General features: G+C 49.9%; 2 protein-coding genes across 4 annotated transcripts in view; one reads left to right on the top strand and one right to left on the bottom strand.

Moving 5' to 3' along the window:
• The window catches only part of TSPEAR (thrombospondin type laminin G domain and EAR repeats), a 319,882-nt gene that overhangs the window by 81,785 nt on the left and 218,345 nt on the right, over positions 1 to 19,752 (bottom strand). The gene's annotated exons all lie outside the window — the stretch shown is intronic.
• Positions 12,733 to 13,773, top strand: LOC119529732 (keratin-associated protein 10-1-like). Of its 3 annotated transcripts, XM_037830395.1 has the most exons (3): positions 12,748 to 12,868; positions 12,944 to 13,104; positions 13,168 to 13,773. In XM_037830395.1, exons 1-3 carry the CDS (start codon positions 12,748 to 12,750, stop codon positions 13,771 to 13,773), a joined length of 888 nt encoding a protein of 295 aa, XP_037686323.1. The 3 variants fall into 3 exon arrangements, with proteins under 3 accessions (XP_037686314.1, XP_037686333.1, XP_037686323.1); XM_037830386.1 differs by having other exon boundaries at positions 12,733 to 12,772; positions 12,821 to 13,773; XM_037830405.1 differs by having other exon boundaries at positions 12,733 to 13,127; positions 13,383 to 13,773.

Raw genomic sequence — 19,752 nt, 5'->3', positions numbered from 1 at the left:
TCCAAACAGGAGTTCAGAGGAAAGATGGAGTTCAGGGGAGAGAAGAGACTGCAGCTGAGAGGTGAGCTGCCAGAAGGAGGTCAGGATGAGGGAGGAAGACGAGGCGACTAGTGAGTGAAAGCAGCGTCTAGAGCACAGGGAGCGACAGGGCGAGGAGGACAAGTGTGAGCACCTGCCGATCCGTACCCCAGTACCCTCAGGCTCCAACTGCTGTGCAAGCCACCCCAGCACAGAACCGGGCGAGCTGTGCTCAGGAAGTTCACCGTGGAGGAGGTGATCGGGGCACAAACCCGAAGAGGGGCTCCACCGCAGGAACAGGCAAGAAGGGCAGAACCTCAAAATGAGGTTGCATCTCCCCGGCCACAGTGGTCCAAACGGTGCAGGTTTGGTGGCATCCTGCCTGGCTGCAGTGGGGACACGGGTCCTCTGGTGTCCGTCTGGGGAGCAAACCCCTGGGACCGGGCAGCTCCGGGGGGAGCCTCCCACCAGCAGCGTCCTTGCGGGCACGGGGTGGGGGGCACCGGCACCAAGAGCAGCTGCGCTTCTTTGTTCTTGTAAAACCATAGGTGTGACCTGTGTGCCCCCCAGAGGAACAGAAGGCACCGCGGAGGAGGTGAGCGCCCACGCCGCGGAGGAGGTGAGCGCCCACACCGGTACTTAAATACTACAAGGAAAATACGTTGTTGTTATTACTTGTGCAACCAAAACCAAGACGGAGACCCTGGAGAGTGAACCTTGAGAGGAACTGGGGCTATAAAATAAGTCACTGTGGAGAGCAACAGTGAGTGAATTTGTCTATTGGAGGATTTTCACTCTCTAACAGGGGCCGAGCCCCAAGGGGAAGCAACCCCCGTGTCCCCCGCAGAGGACACACAAACGTGGCCTGTGCGTCCGATGGAACGTCGCTTGGCCCTAAGAAGGAATGGAGCTCTGAGACCTGCGGCAACACGGAAAAACCCAGAAAACGCTGTGCGGAGTGCAGTAAGCCAGACACAAGGACAGATGCTCTACGCTGTCACTTACAAGAGGCCTGGAAATAGCGAATTTGCTGAGGCAGAAAGCAGACTCGAGGTTACAGGGGCCCAGGATGGCGGGAAGGGAGGTGGAGGGGTTGCTTTGTGAATAGACACAGTCAGTAAATTTAAAAATTAAATTAAAAAAAATATATATTAAGGGACAGTGACCACCCCGAGGGCAGTGGTGGGGTGAGGGGGATGGGGCAGCGACTCGGGAAGCTTCCGGCTTCTTGGGGGGCGGGGAGGGGCCCACCCAGGTCTGTGTCCTGGGACCCTGGCCCTGGCCAGAGCCTCGGCGGGCAGCAGGGTGGGGTGGGGGCGTCAGGAGACCCTGCTTGGGGACCTGCTCACAGCCCACTGGACTCTGCCACCCCCAACAAAAACCCGCCAAGGGACGCTGGTGTCTGGGGGTGGGCCCCGCTCTGGGTTTACGCCACGGACCGCACGGTCTGGTCTCATCCCTCAGGAGGCGTGCGGCCCTCCCCGCGGGCAGCCCCCGGCCCCCGGCCCCCGGGCTCGGCTGCTCCAGGACGCTGTCGGGGGGAGTCCGGAGCCAGGGCTGGGCTAATCCCGCGGGGCCTGCTCCCCCCGTTGTTTAACAAACAGCCTCTTCCGACCCTGCGGCCCTCGCCCTCACCCAGGCCAAGACCAACCAGCTTTGCTCTGGCAAACGCCCAGCCCGGAAGTGTCAGTACTTATCAGCCCAGATGCATTCACTGTCAGCCCAGACGTGCTCCTGTGTTTCTCTGTGCCTCACTGAAACGCACATATGAAGGGTTTTCAAGGCTAACAGGGAGACGGTGCGTCTTGTCCCTTCCTGGGAATGTGGCCATGTGATGAACAAACAAGAGTGTGACCGAGTGTGTGAACATCAGAGCTCTCTTGGTACATTCACACACACCCAAGTGTTGAAGTCCTGCACACGAATTCTAATCAGCTCCACACCCAAAGTTTACTGGCTCCTGCTGTGGTCACAGCGAGACACTGGCTGGACGAAGGGATGATGACCGGACTGGACTGGGCAGAGAGCCCTGACCCACCACCGGTCCGGAAGCCAGGCCACAACGCTGCAGCTACAGCCCGGAGCGGCCGGGGCTCGGTCAGGGACCCTCCCACATCCAGCTCAGGACCAGTCAGAGAAAGCCAAGTGCACCCCCCGCCCCAGATATGCAGGACCCCCGCTTCCAGCAAGCTGCCTCCAGCCCCCCACACCAGCAGCCCCCGGTCAGCACACACCGTCTCCTTCCCCTGGAACCTTCCCGCTTCCCTTCCTGAGCTTGAGTCTCCACCAAAACCAAGAGACAGTAGCTGACCTCCTTGTACAGCAAACTCTGCATAAATAATCTGTCTGTTCTTATTGGTGGGTTGTTTACCCCACAAAGCCTTCCTGAAATGGTGGTTCCAGAAACAGTCACTGCCCTTGAGGAGCTTATGATTTAACAGAAGAACTCCAGGTGGACCACACGCAAGGGCCTCAAAGAGAGTCCTGACGTCTTTAGACCTGGCCCGTGACCCACGTAGCCTCTGAGAATTGGTTTCCTCACCTGCGGCACTGACAGTGCTGACTCCCCAAGAGCGGCTCCTCGGGGAGGCCCCTCCACCGGCTCCCAGAAGACTGCGGCTGTCCCTGGTGCTCGAGTGCAGCCACAGGCCCCGCGGCCAAGCAGGCGACTGGCCACGCTGCTGACCGTCCCCGCGGAGGAGAGGCGTCCACCACGAGAGGAAGAAGAGGCCACCGACAAAGTCCTCTGCACTCGGTGGAGGTCATTCATTTACAGCGGTGCCTCCAGGTTCCTGTGGCGGTTTACTTTCAGGAACTCAGGTTAGAATATCGTAAGTGTTGCCCTATGTGGCAGTAAGATTTGCTACAAAATCATAATAACAAAACCATCCGGTACTGGCCCAGAAAATACAGAGGGACCAAGGTGGGGACAGATGGAGACCTCGGAGACAGACCCAAAGGCCGATGGGAAATCTAAACACAGTCCAGAGGCCATGGGAGTGACCAGGAAAGGATGGCTGCATCAGTAAACGGAGATGGGGAAACGGGGTCTCTATGGGGAGAAAGTAGGGCTTAATTCCTCCCACAGGACACACAGAAGTGGAGTCCAGGTGGGTGGAACATGGAAAACCCAAGGGTGAAAGCAAAGCTCTGAAGTCAAGGGAGAAGTTAGGGGTAACCGTGTGACCTGGAGTTGAGGAGGACTTCTCAAATGAACTTCAGAAGTGCAAAGCATCAGAAGAAAAGCTGGTGAATTCCAGTACTTCAAACTAAGAGAAAAAGTGGGCAGAGGACCTGAGCTGAGAGTTCCCAGGAAACACACGCAAACACACACACGTGTATACACACACACACACACAGCCCTTAACCACGCCCAGCCTCACTCCTGATGTCAATTATACATTAAAACCACACCAAGAGGGCGTTTCTCACTTCTCAGATCAGCACAAATCCCAAAGACTGAGGAGCCTGTGGGAAAAGAGCCCCTGACACCTACTGCTGATGACCGTGTGAAGTAGCACCGTCCAGCGGAGAGGAACCTGGTAGCGTCTCTCACAATTACAGTCTCACATACCTCTGAGCTAGCAATCCCACTTTAAGGAGCTGGGTTTTATTGGGCCTGCAGATGGCTGCAGGAACATACATGCAGCATTATTTCCTGTAGCAGAAGATCCTATCTGTCATAGTGAAAAATCAGACACAACTCGTGTCCATTCATAGGAAGATGACAGAATAAACTGGGGAATATAAACACAATGGGGTATTACACCGCTGTGAAAAGTATTGATGAATTGCCTTTTGCAAAGACCTCTAAGACGTACTGTCAAGTGAACAAACTTGATGTTCCGGTTTGCTAAAGCTGCCATCATGCAAAATACCAGAAATGGATTGACTTTTTTTTTTTAATCTTCATTTTATTGAGATATATTCACATACCACGCAGTCATACAAAACAAATCGTACTTTCGATTGTTTACAGTACCATTACATAGTGGTACATTCATCACCTAAATCAATCCCTGACACCTTCATTAGCACACACACAAAAATAACAAGAATAATAATTAGAGTGAAAAAGAGCAATTGAAGTAAAAAAGAACACTGGGTACCTTTGTCTGTTTGTTTCCTTCCCCTATTTTTCTACTCATCCATCCATAAACTAGACAAAGTGGAGTGCGGTCCTTATGGCTTTCCCAATCCCATTGTCACCCCTCATAAGCTACATTTTTATACAACTGTCTTCGAGATTCATGGGTTCTGGGTTGTAGTTTGATAGTTTCAGGTATCCACCACCAGCTACCCCAATTCTTTAGAACCTAAAAAGGGTTGTCTAAAGTGTGCGTAAGAGTGCCCACCAGAGTGACCTCTCGGCTCCTTTTGGAATCTCTCTGCCACTGAAGCTTATTTCATTTCCTTTCACATCCCCCTTTTGGTCAAGAAGATGTTCTCCGTCCCACGATGCTGGGTCTACATTCCTCCCCGGGAGTCATATTCCATGTTGCCAGGGAGATTCACTCCCCTGGGTGTCTGATCCCACGTAGTGGGGAGGGCAGTGATTTCACCTGCCAAGTTGGCTTAGCCAAAGAGAGAGGGCCACATCTGAGCAACAAAGAGGCATTCGGGAGGAGGCTCTTAGGCACAACCATAGGGAGGCCTAGCCTCTCCTTTGCAGCAACCGTCTTCCCAAGGGTAAAACTTATGGTAGAGGGCTCAACCCATCAAACCACCAGTCCCCTATGTCTGTGGTCACGTTAGCAACCATCGAGGTGGGGTAGGCGAATACCCCTGCATTCTCCACAGGCTCCTCAAGGGGGCACTACATCTTTTTTTTCCTTGTTTTTCTATTTTTTTTTTTAACTTTCCCTTCTTTTTTAAATCAACTGTATGAAAAAAAAGTTAAAAAGAAAACAAACATACAATAAAAGAACATTTCAAAGAGACCATAACAAGGGAGTAAGAAAAAGACAACTAACCTAAGATAACTGCTTAACTTCCAACATGTTCCTACTTTACCCCAAGAAAGTTACATAATATAGCAACATTTCTGTGAACTTGTTCCTACTATATCCATCAGAAATTAACAGACCATAGTCATTCCTGGGCATCCCCAGAACGTTAAATAGCTTATCTGTTCTCCTTGGATTATTGTTCCCCCTTCCTTAATTGCTCTCTACTGCTAGTTCCCCTACATTCTACATTATAAACCATTTGTTTTACATTTTTCAAAGTTCACATTAGTGGTAGCATATAATATTTCTCTCTTTGTGCCTGGCTTATTTCGCTCAGCATTATGTCTTCAAGGTTCATCCATGTTGTCATATGTTTCACGAGATCGTTCCTTCTTACTGCCGCGTAGTATTCCATCGTGTGTATATACCACATTTTATTTATCCACTCATCTATTGAAGGACATTTGGGTTGTTTCCATCTCTTGGCAATTGTGAATAATGCTGCTATGAACATTGGCGTGCAGATATCTGTTCATGTCACTGCTTTCTGATCTTCCGGGTATATACCGAGAAGTGCAATCGCTGGATCGAACGGTAACTCTATATCTAGTTTTCTAAGGAACTGCCAGACTGACTTCCAGAGTGGCTGAACCATTATACAGTCCCACCAACAATGAATAAGAGTCCCAGTTTCTCCACATCCCCTCCAGCATTTGTAGTTTCCTGTTTGTTTAATGGCAGCCATTCTAACCGGTGTGAGATGGTATCTCATTGTGGTCTTAATTTGCATCTCTCTAATAGCTAGTGAAGCTGAACATTTTTTCATGTGTTTCTTGGCCATTTGTATTTCCTCTTCAGAGAACTGTCTCTTCATATCTTTTGCCCATTTTATAATTGGGCTGTCTGTACTATTGTCATTGAGTTGTAGGATTTCTTTATATATGCAAGATATCAGTCTTTTGTCAGATACATGGTTTCCAAAAATTTTTTCCCATTGAGTTGGCTGCCTCTTTACCTTTTTGAGAAATTCCTTTGAGGTGCAGAAACTTCTAAGCTTGAGGAGTTCCCATTTATCTATTTTTTCCTTTGTTGCTTGTGCTTTGGGTGTAAAGTCTAGGAAGTGGCCGCCTAATACAAGGTCTTGCAGATGTTTTCCTACATTATCTTCTAGGAGTTTTATGGTACTTTCTTTTATATTGAGAACTTTGGTCCATTTTGAGTTAATTTTTGTGTAGGGGGTGAGGTAGGGGTCCTCTTTCATTCTTTTGGATATGGATATCCAACTCTCCCAGCCCCATTTGTTGAAAAGACCATTATGACTCAGTTCGGTGACTTTGGGGGCCTTATCAAAGATCAGTCGGCCATAGATCTGAGGGTCTATCTCTGAATTCTCAATTCGATTCCATTGATCTATATGTCTATCTTTGTGCCAGTACCATGCTGTTTTGGCAACTGCGGCTTTATAATAAGCTTCAAAGTCAGGGAGTGTAAGTCCTCCCACTTCGTTTTTCTTTTTTAGAGTGTCTTTAGCAATTCGAGGCATCTTCCCTTTCCAAATAAATTTGATAACTAGCTTTTCCAAGTTTGCAAAGTAGGTTGTTGGAATTTTGATTGGGATTGCATTGAATCTGTAGATGAGTTTGGGTAGAATTGACATCTTAATGACATTTAGCCTTCCTATCCATGAACATGGAATATTTTTCCATCTTTTAAGGTCCCTTTCTATTTCTTTTAGTAGAGTTATGTAGTTTTCTTTGTATAGGTCATTTACATCTTTGGTTAAGTTTATTCCTAGGTACTTGATTTTTTTAGTTGCTATTGAAAATGGAATCTTTTTCTTGAGTGTCTCTTCAGTTTGTTCATTTCTAGCATATAGAAACATTACTGACTTATGTGCATTAATCTTGTATCCCGCTACTTTGCTAAATTTGTTTATTAGCTCTAGTAGCTGTGTCATCAATTTCTCAGGGTTTTCCAGATATAAGATCATATCATCTGCAAACAATGACAGTTTTACTTCTTCTTTTCCAATTTGGATGCCTTTTATTTCTTTGTCTTGCTGGATTGCCCTGGCTAGCACTTCCAGCACAATGTTGAATAACAGTGGTGACAGCGGGCATCCTTGTCTTGTTCCTGATCTTAGAGGGAAGGCTTTCAGTCTCTCACCATTGAGTACTATGCTGGCTGTTGGTTTTTCATATATGCTCTTTATCATATTGAGGAAGTTTCCTTCAATTCCTACCTTTTGAAGTGTTTTTATCAAAAACAGATGTTGGATTTTGTCAAATGCTTTTTCAGCATCTATTGAGATGATCAATTGATTTTTCCCTTTTGACTTGTTAATGTGTTGTTGGATTGACTTTTATAAAGGGGGTTTATTAGGTTACAAATATTCAGTACTAAGGCCATAAAAGTGTCCATACTAAGGCATCAACAAGAGGATACCTTCACTGAAGAATGGCCAATGGCATCCGGAACACCTCTGTCAGCTGGGAAGGCACGTGGCTGGCGTCTGCTGGTCCTTTGCTCCTGGGTTGTGTTTCAAAATGGCTTTCTCCAAAATGTCTCTGGGCTTCTGTCTTAGCTCCTCTCTCTCAGCTCCTGTGTGTCCTTGCTTCTTTCTCCCAGGTCTTTTCTCTCTAAGCATCTGGGGGTCCTCTCTTAGCTTCTCTGGGGCAAACTCTGGACCTCATCTCTTAGCCTAGCATTTCCACATGGCCTTCTGTCTGCATCTCCAAGCATCTCTAAGTGTCAGCAAGCATCTGGGTCTGTGTCAGCTCTTAGCTTCTCTCTTAAATACTCCAGTGAACTAATCAAGACCCACCTAAATGGGCGGGGCCACATATCCATGGAAATAATCTAATCCAAAGTCTCACCCACAGTTGGGTGAGTCATATCTTCGTGGAAACACTCAATCAAAAGGTTCCACCTTAATCAAAAGACTAATACATCTGCCCCCACAGGATTGCATTAAAGAACATGGCTTTTCTGGGGGACATAATAGATCCAAACCGACATACCAGGTGTATACAGAAGGCTACCACTTGAGTGTGAAAGGGCTGGGGGACAAGGATACAAGCTTGCACCTGCTTGTATTTGCAGAAAGCAACACAGAAAACTAATAAAATGTGCTGCCTATGGGAAAAGGATTGGCATGGCAGTGGGAGACAGATGGGAGGACTGAGAATTATCAATATATATTTTAACATTAATTTGATTTTTGAACTAGGTGAATAAATTGTCCTTTCAAAAAATTAATTACATACTGAGTCAAGAGTAAAAAGGTCCCGACTTTGCATTCCTGACCCTGTCCCACCAGCCTCTTCCCAGCCTCAAGAAGACAGTGGCAAGGGCTTGTCAGCATGTTGTACTGCATCTTGTAAATCACATTTCGGTAACGTAAAGGCCTCTGGACAGGGATTCTGCTTTAGTCTGCTGGAGTCGAGAGGCTCTTAAAATGTGTGGCATTCGTCCAGCCAGGGGATAGAGTGGGGAGACTGGGCTCGCTTGTCCCCCATGTCTCCTTGGGCAAGCCAATTGATCTCTCCGAGGCTGGTTTCCTTAGTAATAGGGATGGCAGCCCCTTTCTTGCAGGGTCATGGTTAGAGCTGGAAATGTCGGATGTAAAATATCTGGCATGCAGAGGGCCCTGCGAAGGCTGGGGTTGCCTGCCCACCCCCATGGGGTAGCCTTGGCCTGGGGCCACTCCTCAGGACAGTGTTGAAACTTCCCACCTGGGTGTGCTGGGAGGAGCTGCATTTGCCAGCAGAGAAGGCTGCCGGGGCTGCTGAGCTTCTCTCCTGGACAAGATCCATGCCTGGGGCAGGTAAACAGCTCAGGTTCAAGGTGCTTGATGCAAACAGGTGATAAGTCATCTGGTGTTGCCTTCAGTTGGCTCACGCACACACAGCCCGGGAATGAATCCACCTGCTGGCCTCACTCTTGCCAGCTCGAACCTGAAGAAGCTGAAGCCTTTTTTTTTTTTGCTGTTCTTGTATGTTGTCCCCAGGGTAGATCAACTGCCCTGCCCGAAAGTGGCCATGAGCACTCAGGAGGCAAAAGGCAGAGTGTGTATTACCTCAGTCCAGCAGGCTGGCAGGGAAGCTGGTGGGGGCTGGCAGGGGCTGGCAGGTGAGCTGGTGAGGGGCTCTGGCTTGGGGGCTGGTGAGGGGACTGGCAGAGGGCTGAAAGGGGGTTTGCAGGGGCTGGTAGGGGGCTGGCAGGGGCTGGCAGGGGCTGCGAGGGACTGGCAGGGGCTGGCTTGGGGTAAGCCAGTTTGACCCTGAGCTCATCCAGGACAGGATGCTCCTCTGCCCTCAGGGCCCCACCCACAGGATACACGCCCTTCCTCCAAATGCCACCTGCCAGTCTACCTCTGCCAGGAGCTGGGAGGGAAGACGCAGAGAAGGAGGCAGCCCCGCGCTCAGGGGCCCTGGCAACCCAGCGCAGCTCTCTGCTGCCAGGCGTGACCCCCCCGAGATGCAGCCCGCTTTCAGTGCTGCTTCATCGCACATCCTCCTGGGAGTGAACACGCGCACTGTCGAGTTCCGCTGAACAGTCAGCCTCGGGCTCCAGCATGGGGAACCCCAAGTAATCTCGGCGTCTCGAGGTCTCCCTGCCTTCAGATGCAAATGGCCTGTGAGTCCCTAAACATACCTAGTGAACCCAGGATTTAAGGAATCAGACACGGAGGAACCACAGACACTGGGTCGCTTGAAGCCGCTTGTCACGCCCAGGCAGAGGCAGGGGAGGGTTTGCGGGATGCAGCTGAAGAGGGAAACGTACGGTGTTTAGTGTGCACGCTAGAAAAGAAGAAAGGTCTCAAGTCAGTAGTCGAAGCTTCAACATAAGAAACTAGGAAAAGAAGAGCAAATAAATCTCAGCAGGAGAAAGAAGGAAATAATAAAGATAAGGGCAGAAATCAGTGTCAAGAAAAACCCCAGAAAAATAGGAAAAATCAATGAGCCCAAAGCTGGTTCTTTGAGAAGATCAATGAAATTGACAAATCGTTAGCCAGACTGACCCTAAAAAAAGACTGAAGACACAAATTACCAATATCAAGAACAAAAGAAGGGATATTACTAAAATTTTTCACAAATTAGAAAGATAATAAAGGCATTCAATAAACAACACTATGTCCATAAATCCAAAAACTCAGATGACACAGGTGAGTCCCTTGATAGACACAAATTACCAAAACCCATTGTGGTAGAGCCAGGTAACAGGGACATTCTAGAGCTGTTAGAGAAATTGAAATCATAAGCAAAGAACTTCCAGCAGATGAAACTCAGGCTCTGATGGTTTCTCCAGCAAATTCTGTCAAATGTTTAAAGGAGAAAGAAATGCCAATTCTGTGTAATTTCTTCTGGAAAATAGAAGAGGGGGAAACACTTCCCAACCTGTCTTACAAGAGCATCAGTATCAAAACCAGGCAAAGACATTGAGAGAAAAGAGAACTACAGAGTAATGGACACAAAAATCCTCGATGAAATATTAGCAAATCAAATCCAGTGTCGGAAGAGGGTAACCCAGCACTTCCAGGTGGGGTCTTCCCTGGACTCCGAGGCTGGTTCCATAGTCTCTATGACTATCCACAAATTGGCTGATGCGGCCACACACGGCCTCCTGAACTGTCTGTGCAACCTCTTGGGAATCTGTAATTAATTCAAAATAAAAAGTTTAAAAAAGTCAATCAATGCAATTCACCATATCAGAAAAAGAAAACCATACAAGCTTCTCAACACGGGCATAACAAGCACACTACAAAGCCCAGAATCTATTTACAACAGTGTCTCTCAGCAGTGGAAGGAACGTCCCCAGCCTGATGTCCGAGTCTGCTAAACAGTGAGAGGGTCAGTCCCGCCGGGGCCACGCTGTAACAGGAGCAGCCTCTTTGAAAGTTCCAATGTGGACTGAGTTCACGGCCACAGGAAGGGATCAGCTTGGAGAACGTGATTTTCCCAGGTGCATCCATTTCCAAACCTCCACACCTGATAAAGCTAATCTACAAAACACCTCTTAGTGGTGGAAGACCGACTGCCTCCTGTGATCCAGGAGGGGTTCCTACACGTGCCTGTTTCCCAGCTCCGTCCACTGAGAGGGCCTCCAGCCGTGGCACCCCAGCAGCGGCGAGCTCCCAGCACCCAGATCTTGGTTTCTAAATTCCACCCTCTGTTGGAGATGTGTTGAGTCCAGGAGTGGGGCGGGGAAATATGAGGTGAGCACGGAGCGTCCATCCGCAGGGCCAGAAGGTCAGGAGGTGCTCACAAGCTGGGGTAGCACACAGGAGCGGGCACACGGCGATAGGGCACGAGAGCCAAGACGGAAGAGCTTCCAACTGCTGATGTCAGAGCAACTCGAACAAAATAAATAACAAAAACGTTGCGCTATAACTCAAGCAGTAACATAAATAAACATTGTCCACACTGGAATAAATAAATTGTGGACCAAATAGACAAGTGCGGGAGAAAGATGCCTCTCCCTATAGAATGTCGATTAATAAATGTGGAAGGAAGGGAGAAATAGAAAATCACTGCTCAGACAGAGTCCTAACTGCTGTGGGCAAGCTCCCCCAATGGACGCTAAAATTATTGAGCAAAAGTTTAAGCAAAGACAGGATACCGGTATGGTCTCAAAGGATCTTCCCCCAATACTTATTAATTACAAAGAGAAAAGCGGTAATTTTACAGTGGGGAATCCTGGCGCCACCCCTCGATCAAGTAATCGAGGTGATAAGATGCATCGCCGTCATGTGCCCCAGCTGTCCCCAAAGCACAATGACCCCAGTCTTATCTCAAGAAAACATGAGGCTGATCTGAATTGAGGGGCGTTCTGCCGAATCCCTGACCAGTGCTCCCCTTCCAGCACCACAGGCTGGCGAGGACTGCTGCGGCCAGGGTCCTGGGCAGAAAAGGGACCTCCATGGGCAGCGGTGACTCCTGAGTGAGGCTGTCACTCAGTTGGTAGGCACGTCCCCGGCTACTTTCTCGGAGATGGGCATTGGTCCACGGTTAGGCAAGATGCTGGCTGGGGACGCATGTGAGCTCTGTCCTCTCTCCACAGCACTTCTGCACAATGGATTTTAAAACAACAGTCCCTGAGCTCAGGCTGCCGAGACAGCAGAAGACGTGTGCTGACGAAGTCTTCACGTCGGGGCGACCGGCCCCTGCCCCGGTCCTCCTCGCTCCGGACAAGCCCGTGAGAAAGGGGTGCTGCCCTGCTCTTAGGATCTCAGAGCCTGTGAGTGTGTGTGCTTCAGAGCAGAGACTGTGGGGAAGTCACTGCTCGCATCTTCTGTGTTTGCAAATCAAGTGAACCGCTTCCTCCCCTTTTTCCAGCCGCAGAGGCTCAAAAGCCTGGTCAGATGCCCCAGAAATCGGGAGCCAGTGGAGCAACAACCACCCCAGGATGCAAGGGCTGGGAGCCAGCATGCTCACCCACTCCCCCGCAAAATGACGCCTGTTTGAACTAAACAGGATGACTTGTATTCCATCTCCACTTTTCTTTCTGAGCTGAAAACAAGTAAAGATATCCCAAGCCATTTCAAACTTTTGTGAGCTGAACAACAACGCCCGGAGAAGTAAAACACAGCTACTGTTTGGGCTCCAGGAACTGACTTTAACAACAAGGAAGGGGGTGTTGGGAGCCTCCTGTTGGGACAAACAAGCCAGGGAGGGATATAAAAGCCCCGAGAGCACCTCTCTCACTCACCCACACACTCACACTCACACACACCTCCCGGCTCACCTCCTGCCCCTCCCCCGCCATGGCTGCGTCCACCATGTCCGTCCGCTCCAGCGACGTGAGCTACGGCCGCCGGGTCTGCCTGCCTGGTTCCTGCGACTCCTCCTCAGACCCCTCCTGGCAGGTGGACGACTGCCCCGAGAGCTGCTGCGAGCCCCCCTGCTGCACCACCAGCTGCTGTGCTCCCACCTGCTGTGTTCCCACCTGCTGTAACTCCTCCTGCTGCACCCCCACCTGCTGTGCCCCTGCCCCCTGCCTGACCCTCATCTGCACCCCAGTGAGCTCTGGGCCCAGCCCCTGCCAATCAGTCTGCACCAGCTCCTGTGAGCCCTGCTGCCAGCAGTCTAGCTGCCAGCCTGCTTGCTGCACGTCCTCTCCCTGCACGTCCTGCTGTGTGCCCATCTGCTGCAAGCCCGTCTGCTCTGTGCCCACCTGTTGTGGGGTTTCCCCCTGCCAGGACACTTCCTGCTGCCAGCAGTCTAGCTGCCAGCCTGCTTGCTGCACGTCCTCCCCCTGCACATCCTGCTGTGTGCCCGTCTGCTGCAAGCCTGTCTGCTGCAAGCCTGTCTGCTCTGTGTCCACCTGCTGTGGAGATTCCTCCTGCCAGGACACTTCCTGCTGCCAGCAGTCTAGCTGCCAGCCTGCTTGCTGCACGTCCTCCCCTTGCACGTCCTGCTGTGTGCCCGTCTGCTGCAAGCCTGTCTGCTGCAAGCCTGTCTGCTCTGTGTCCACCTGCTGTGGAGATTCCTCCTGCCAGGACACTTCCTGCTGCCAGCAGTCTAGCTGCCATCCTGCTTGCTGCACGTCCTCCCCCTGCACGTCCTGCTGTGTGCCCGTCTGCTGCAAGCCCGTCTGCTGCAGACCCTCCTCCTGCGTGTCCCTCCTCTGCCGCCCCGTGTGCAAGCCCGCCTGCTGCATGCCCCCCTCCTCCTGCTGTGCCCCCGCCTCCTCCTGCCAGCCCAGCTGCTGCTGCCCGGCCTCCTGCGTGTCCCTCCTCTGCCGGCCCGCGTGCCCCCGCCTGGCCTGCTGCGGCTGCACCTCAGCCCGGACGTCCTGCTGCTGACCGGGCACGTTACCCCTCCCCCAGCACTCTGGACTCCAGGTCCCGCCTGGAAGCTGGTGGCCATGTTCTGAATGGCACCAGCCAGTTCCTGGAGTCCGCCTTCCCAGACCTCTGCTGAGCTGGGGGGGTGTGGAACTACTCAAAATCCATTCTCAACGGTGCAGCCCTTTGTGGGGGAGGGGGCATCCTAGCAGGACCCATGGAGGTCCCCTCCTCACAGGCTCGGCCCAGCTGCTCTGTCACACCTGTCCTCCCGGACTCAGATGACCCCGGACCTTCTCCGCAGCCCTTGAACCACCGAAACAATAAATGCTCCATGAACCTGGGGATGCACCGGTCTCCGTGGGCCTCACTGTCTCTCTGCTCGCGGCAGTTTCCCTTCACTCTCTGCCCACCGCCCTCTCGATCCTAAAGTCCCCTTGGGTCCCCAGTGCTGTGAGGTTCCAGGACCAGCACCAGGGGCAGAGTGTGCGGCTTGGGCTTTGCAGCTCTTTGTCCACCCGGGGGCCGGGGTGGGTTTGTCCCGGGCTCTGGTTCCCTTGGCGGCTGTCTGTGCAGGTGCCCTTTACAGTCCCCCCTTCTCACAACTAACTGTCGAATCCCAGGGGTGGCCTCCCACACCTGTGTTTTCCCAGAGCATGTCCAAATGGCTTCCTAACTTCAACATTTTAGAAAATTTCCACCTGTGTGTTGCCTAAGATCCTGCCCACTGCCCTGGTCCCTCAACCTCTCCAGGACTCTGTTTCCTCTTCTCCAAGGTTGTAGTCATAGGACTTACTTTCCAAGGCCGTTTAGAGGACTGGCAGAAAGAGCAGGGAGCAAGTACAGGGTGACTACAGGAAGCGTGGGGGCCCGAAAGGATCAGCCAGGACACGAAACACTGACAGTCTCTGGATAGCTTAAGAAATCTAAACAAATTATATTTGTTATAAAAATGCATTGGAGAGGGGAGGAAGTACTAACTCTGTTCCAATGATTATGAAATAGAAAAGCACATCAATGCACAGGTGCCTGGGAGTTTCCCAGGAACGCAGCTGCAGCAGACAGCGCATGCGACGGGTTCCGGAACACCTGCCATATTGAAATCTGGCTCCAGCGTGCCATGCGTTCTCAGGTGCAGCTCAGCCTGCTGACCGCAGCACACGGGGGCCAGAGTGTTAAAAAATAACTCCGAGAACGAGAATTCTGGGAAGACCCTCATTGAAATAATGTGCTGCTGACCCTTGTGTGAGCCCAGAGACGGTGGCCATTCCTGGTCAAAGGGTGCAGTGTGTTTACCAGAGCCGACTCTGAGCTCTGCAGGTTGGTGGCTCTGGAGTGCCCAGGGAGCACGACGCACTGAGATAGCCAGTCTCGTCCTCACATCTCCCTTGGTGATTTGGCTTGAGCCCACCCACATCTCATGAAGACTTGTTTCACAAAAATGAAACTTTCCCGTTGATCTCTCATTTGATAGAAGATGTCATCTTGATTTCTACCTTAATTAGCAATTATACAAAGAGTGGTCACTAAAGGGACACAAACATCCTGGGACCAGAGGCTGTCTCACCCCCCTGGGATAGCCAGTCATGGTATCAAGGATAGGCAAGAGTGGTCCGGACACTAACACTTCGGGAATCTCCCGTCCATCAGCTTCCCCGGGGCCTGGGGCAAAGGGCAGACTCAGTGCGCCCTCAACCCCTGACTGACCCTTTAAGGACTGACCCCAATCCCTGTAGTTCATTATCACAAAGCCTGTGTTCATAGTCAAGCACCAGCTTTTTTTGGATTCCTGGGGGCCCCGTCTTATTGCTACAGACATGTCCTGACTGCAATATATCTAACCTGGAGACTCTTTAAGGTCCACAGCCAAGCATCTGCTTCAGCCTTTCATAGAACAGCTGCAGACTAACCCTTTACACATGTCCGCTTCTCTCTGCTAATGCGTTCTACCCACTCACTCATTAAAACTCCGGGAATGAATGGAGTCCAACAACCAGATTCCATGTGCCTACAAATGGAATGTGCCCACTCTTAACCACAAATCTCTGAGCTCTGCCTCTTGATCTTATCTGAACCATCCCACTTATGGGGTACTTGACAATTCACGGACAAATAGGACACCTCCAAGCCAAGAAGGAGCATGGAGTTGGTGGGTGTTTCTTACAGACTCAAAGCCCCAAAGGAGCAAGGTTGGGGTTTCTCATGTCTGTCCAGGACGTGCTGTCAGATTTCCCCAGGGATGCTGGCTGCACGGGCCAGTCCCTGGGGCAGTGGTTATGTCTCAGTTTGGGCTTGGATTTAGCTGGCACATTCCCTAGAGTGGAAAGAGGCTGACTGAGTCTCAGAGCCAAGGGGAGATCTTGAGTAGTCTCAAAGAGGAAGGTAGGGGATCAGACTGAAAGAGAGGCAGAAGTCTTCAAAAACAAGGAGTGGGACTTTGTTTTGGGTTGTGCTGAGCCTAACATCCCTCAGGCTGCAGCCCAGGGCATGTGGCCTTACCGAGATGAGAAGACAGAGAGCAGAGTTCAAGGGCCTGAGGCAGCTAGAATTTGTGAGGCAGAATACAGGACACAACAGAGCTGCACGGAGACAAAGTTCCTGGGCTCCCAGAAGTTCACAGCTGAATGATAAGCCACTTACATTGAGCACAATACTCCATGAGTCTGGACAAACAACCACTAGGGAGCTGTAAGTTGAGAAATTCCCAGAGCTTACACAGGCTGGGAGTTATCTGAGTCCTAAGCAGCCTGAGTGGAAGACTTTGCTGAAAATCAGAGACATTCAGTACAGACCCCAAGAGAGTCACAACTTAATAGCAGTGTGAAATTACCCCTAGAGTAAAAGTTTCTTTAGATTCCAGCCTATTAAAACTTAGAAACAAGCACGAAGCATTGAACGGACCAAGATGATCCACAAGTAATGGAATCGCCGTCAAAACAAAGTCCAGCACTCTTTAAAGGAAGGAAAGAAAGTCCAACATCCAACAATATTACGTTCACAAAGTTCAGCATTCAATCAAAAATTACTAGACACAAGAAGAAGAGGACACTGTAATCCATAACCAAGAGATAAACAGTCTATAGAAACAAACCCAGAACTGATAGAGATAGTGGAATTAGAAACAAGGACATTAAAACATACTCATGGCAAAAGTAAAATAACTTTCAACAAACTAGAAGTAGAAGGGATCTTCCATCACACTTAATGGTGAAAGCCTGAATGTCCCTTAAGATTATGAATAAGTCGATAATGTCTGTTCTTGCCACTTCTATTCAGCATACTGCTGGGGTTCCTTCATAGTACAATAAGGTGAGAAAAGAGATAAAAGGCCTATGTGTGGGAAAGGAAGATGTAAATCTGTCTATATTTGCTAACAACATGAAACATGATTGTGTACTTAGAAAATTCTAAAAAATATATACAAAAGCCAATAGGATTCATCAGTGAATTTAGTGAGATTACAGGATACAAGGTCAATATGCAAAAATGACCTATGTTTCTATATAGCAGCAATGTACAGTTGAAAGATGAAAAAAATGCCATTAACTAAAATATTTTTAAAAACCTGAAATACTCAGGGATAAATTTACAAAATATGTACATGATCTATATACTCAAAATGACAAAATAGTACTGAAATAAATTAAAGAAATCCTCAGTGAACTGAGAGATCTATTATGTTCATGGTTTAAAAGACTAGCTTGTTAAAATGTCACATCTTTCCAAAACTGATCTACAAATTGAATGCATTCCCAGTCAAATTCTAAGCAGGTTGTAGAAATAAATGAGTTGATTCCAAAATCTATGTAGAAATGTAAAGGACCTAAAATTGCCAACCAATTTTGAAAAAGAAAAGTAAAATTGGAAGACTTAGATTATTTGATTTCAAGACTTAATTTAAAGGTACGTAAGTTAGAGAGAGTGTTACTGGTGAAAAAAGAAACGTCGAAGAATGGACCAGGGTGGAGAGTCCAGAGCCAGGCCTGCATATATATGCTGCATAGATTTTTGACAAATGTAACTCAATGGAGAAAGGATAGTCTTTTCTACAAATGATACTGGAACAACTCACGGCATGCCCCAAATTAACTTGAAGTGGATTATAAAACTAAACATAAACGTTAAAACCATAAAACATTTAGAAATAAGTGTAGAGAAAATTGATGTGAGCTTGGATTTAGATGAAAATTTCTTAGGACCATCAAAGAAAAGTTGGTGAGTTGGATTTAAAAAAAAATTCAAAATGTACTGTTAAGAAAAAGAAAAGGCTAGTCACAGATGGAGAGAATACTTGCAAAATGGTAACTAGAACATACAAAGATCACTTAGAACTAAATAGTGACACAAACACTTTGATTTGAGAAAAGTGGGTGAATGATTTGAACCTATAGTTCATGAGGGAGGTGCACAAATGGCAAGTGGGCACGTGAAAAGAGGCCCCCACCACTCACCATTGGCGAAATGCAACACGACTATGCACAGTAGAACGGCCGAGAAAATAAAGACAGGTAATAACAAGTGTTGACAAGGATGTGGGGGAATGGAAACTCTCACACTTTGCTGGTGGGAAAGAAAAATAGTACAGCAACTTCCGAAAGCAACTTGGCAGTATTTTAGGAAGTTAAAGCTACACTTACCAGGTGACGTGGCAATCCTGCTCTAAGGTATTTACCCAAGAGAAATAAAAACATAAATTCACACAAGAATCCGTATGCGATAGTTTACAGTGATTTTATTCACAATCGCCCAAACCTGGGGACAACACAAATGTCCTTCAGCTGGTACAAGGCTACTCAGCAGTGAAAAGGAGCAGACGAGTCAAGGGAGCCATGTGATCCTTTCATAGGAAACCCAAGGAAGTGTAACTCCTGGGCAGCCGCGCCGGGCAAGGCCACCTGGGGCTGTGGTGGAGGTGGCTTGACGGGAAGGAGAAACGTGGAACCTTTGGTGAGAGGCCCGAGTCGGTATCCCAACTTGGCGGAGGCTGCAGACCCGGATCAGAACTTGCCAACCTCACCATCTGCATTTTATTTCCCGTGAATTATGCTCCCATAACAGCAGTGTAAGAGCGAGCGTGTGGGAAGGTCTGCTCGGGCGCTGCAGGGGCGGGGGGTGGTTCCCGGCCAAGGATGCACGAGGCGGGTTGAGAGAGGAGCGAGGGGCACGAGGGGCAGGAGGGGCTGGGTCCCGGGGACGAGTGGGGCTCAAGGCGGAGGCAGTGCCAGGCCGAGTGCAGACAGGGAGAAGGAATCACGGGGATGTCTGTGCATGTCAGGAACTGTGGCCACGTACCATGACGCCGCCAGTGGCCGCCACACCCCCGGCTGGTTAGGAGCGTTTATTTACAGATATTCCCATCGGTCTCTCCAGAGTGCTTCCCAGCAATATAATCCTGACCCCGACAGGAGGCTGTCAGCGGACCGCACCTGCTGGGGTCACCAGGTCACAGGTGGGGCCACGGCAGCCTCGGCGCCCTCACACGCCCCAGGCAGAACCCGGGGCTTCCCACAGGGCCGCTCGGACGGTGTGCAGGCTGCAGGGAATCCTATAGCTCTTCTCCCACTCTTTGATTATTTTGTTTCCAATTAGTCCACCCAGCTCCTGTGAACCTGGAGCCAAGCCCCTCTCCCACTGCCGGGCCACAGAGAGGATGGCCCAGGCCCCGGGGTGGTGGTGCCTGGAGCTGCAGGCTGGCGTCCTGGAGGACCTGCAGAGGACTAGGAAGACAGCTGGTGGAAAGAGGGCCAGAGGGGGTGGAGAAGCTTCCAGAACAGAGAAGTCTATGGATGGCCCACCTCGGGAAAGCCTTGGGCACGGGGCCGAGCGGGGACTGAGCCTTCCTGTGTGAGGGGCGTGCAGCCCGGGGATCCTCCCAGAGGAGCTGGGCACTGCCCCGTGATTTCCCAGCTTCTCCCTCATTCATTGAAATATCGTGTCTGCCGGGAACCAGCATCTGAGCTAGACCTAGACGGCCGTGTCAGCTGAGGGTCCGAGGGA

The sequence above is a fragment of the Choloepus didactylus genome, chromosome 1 (genome assembly GCF_015220235.1).
Source record: "Choloepus didactylus isolate mChoDid1 chromosome 1, mChoDid1.pri, whole genome shotgun sequence".
NCBI classification, from domain to species: Eukaryota; Metazoa; Chordata; class Mammalia; order Pilosa; family Megalonychidae; genus Choloepus; species Choloepus didactylus.
This window is presented reverse-complemented; position numbering and strand designations above follow the sequence as displayed.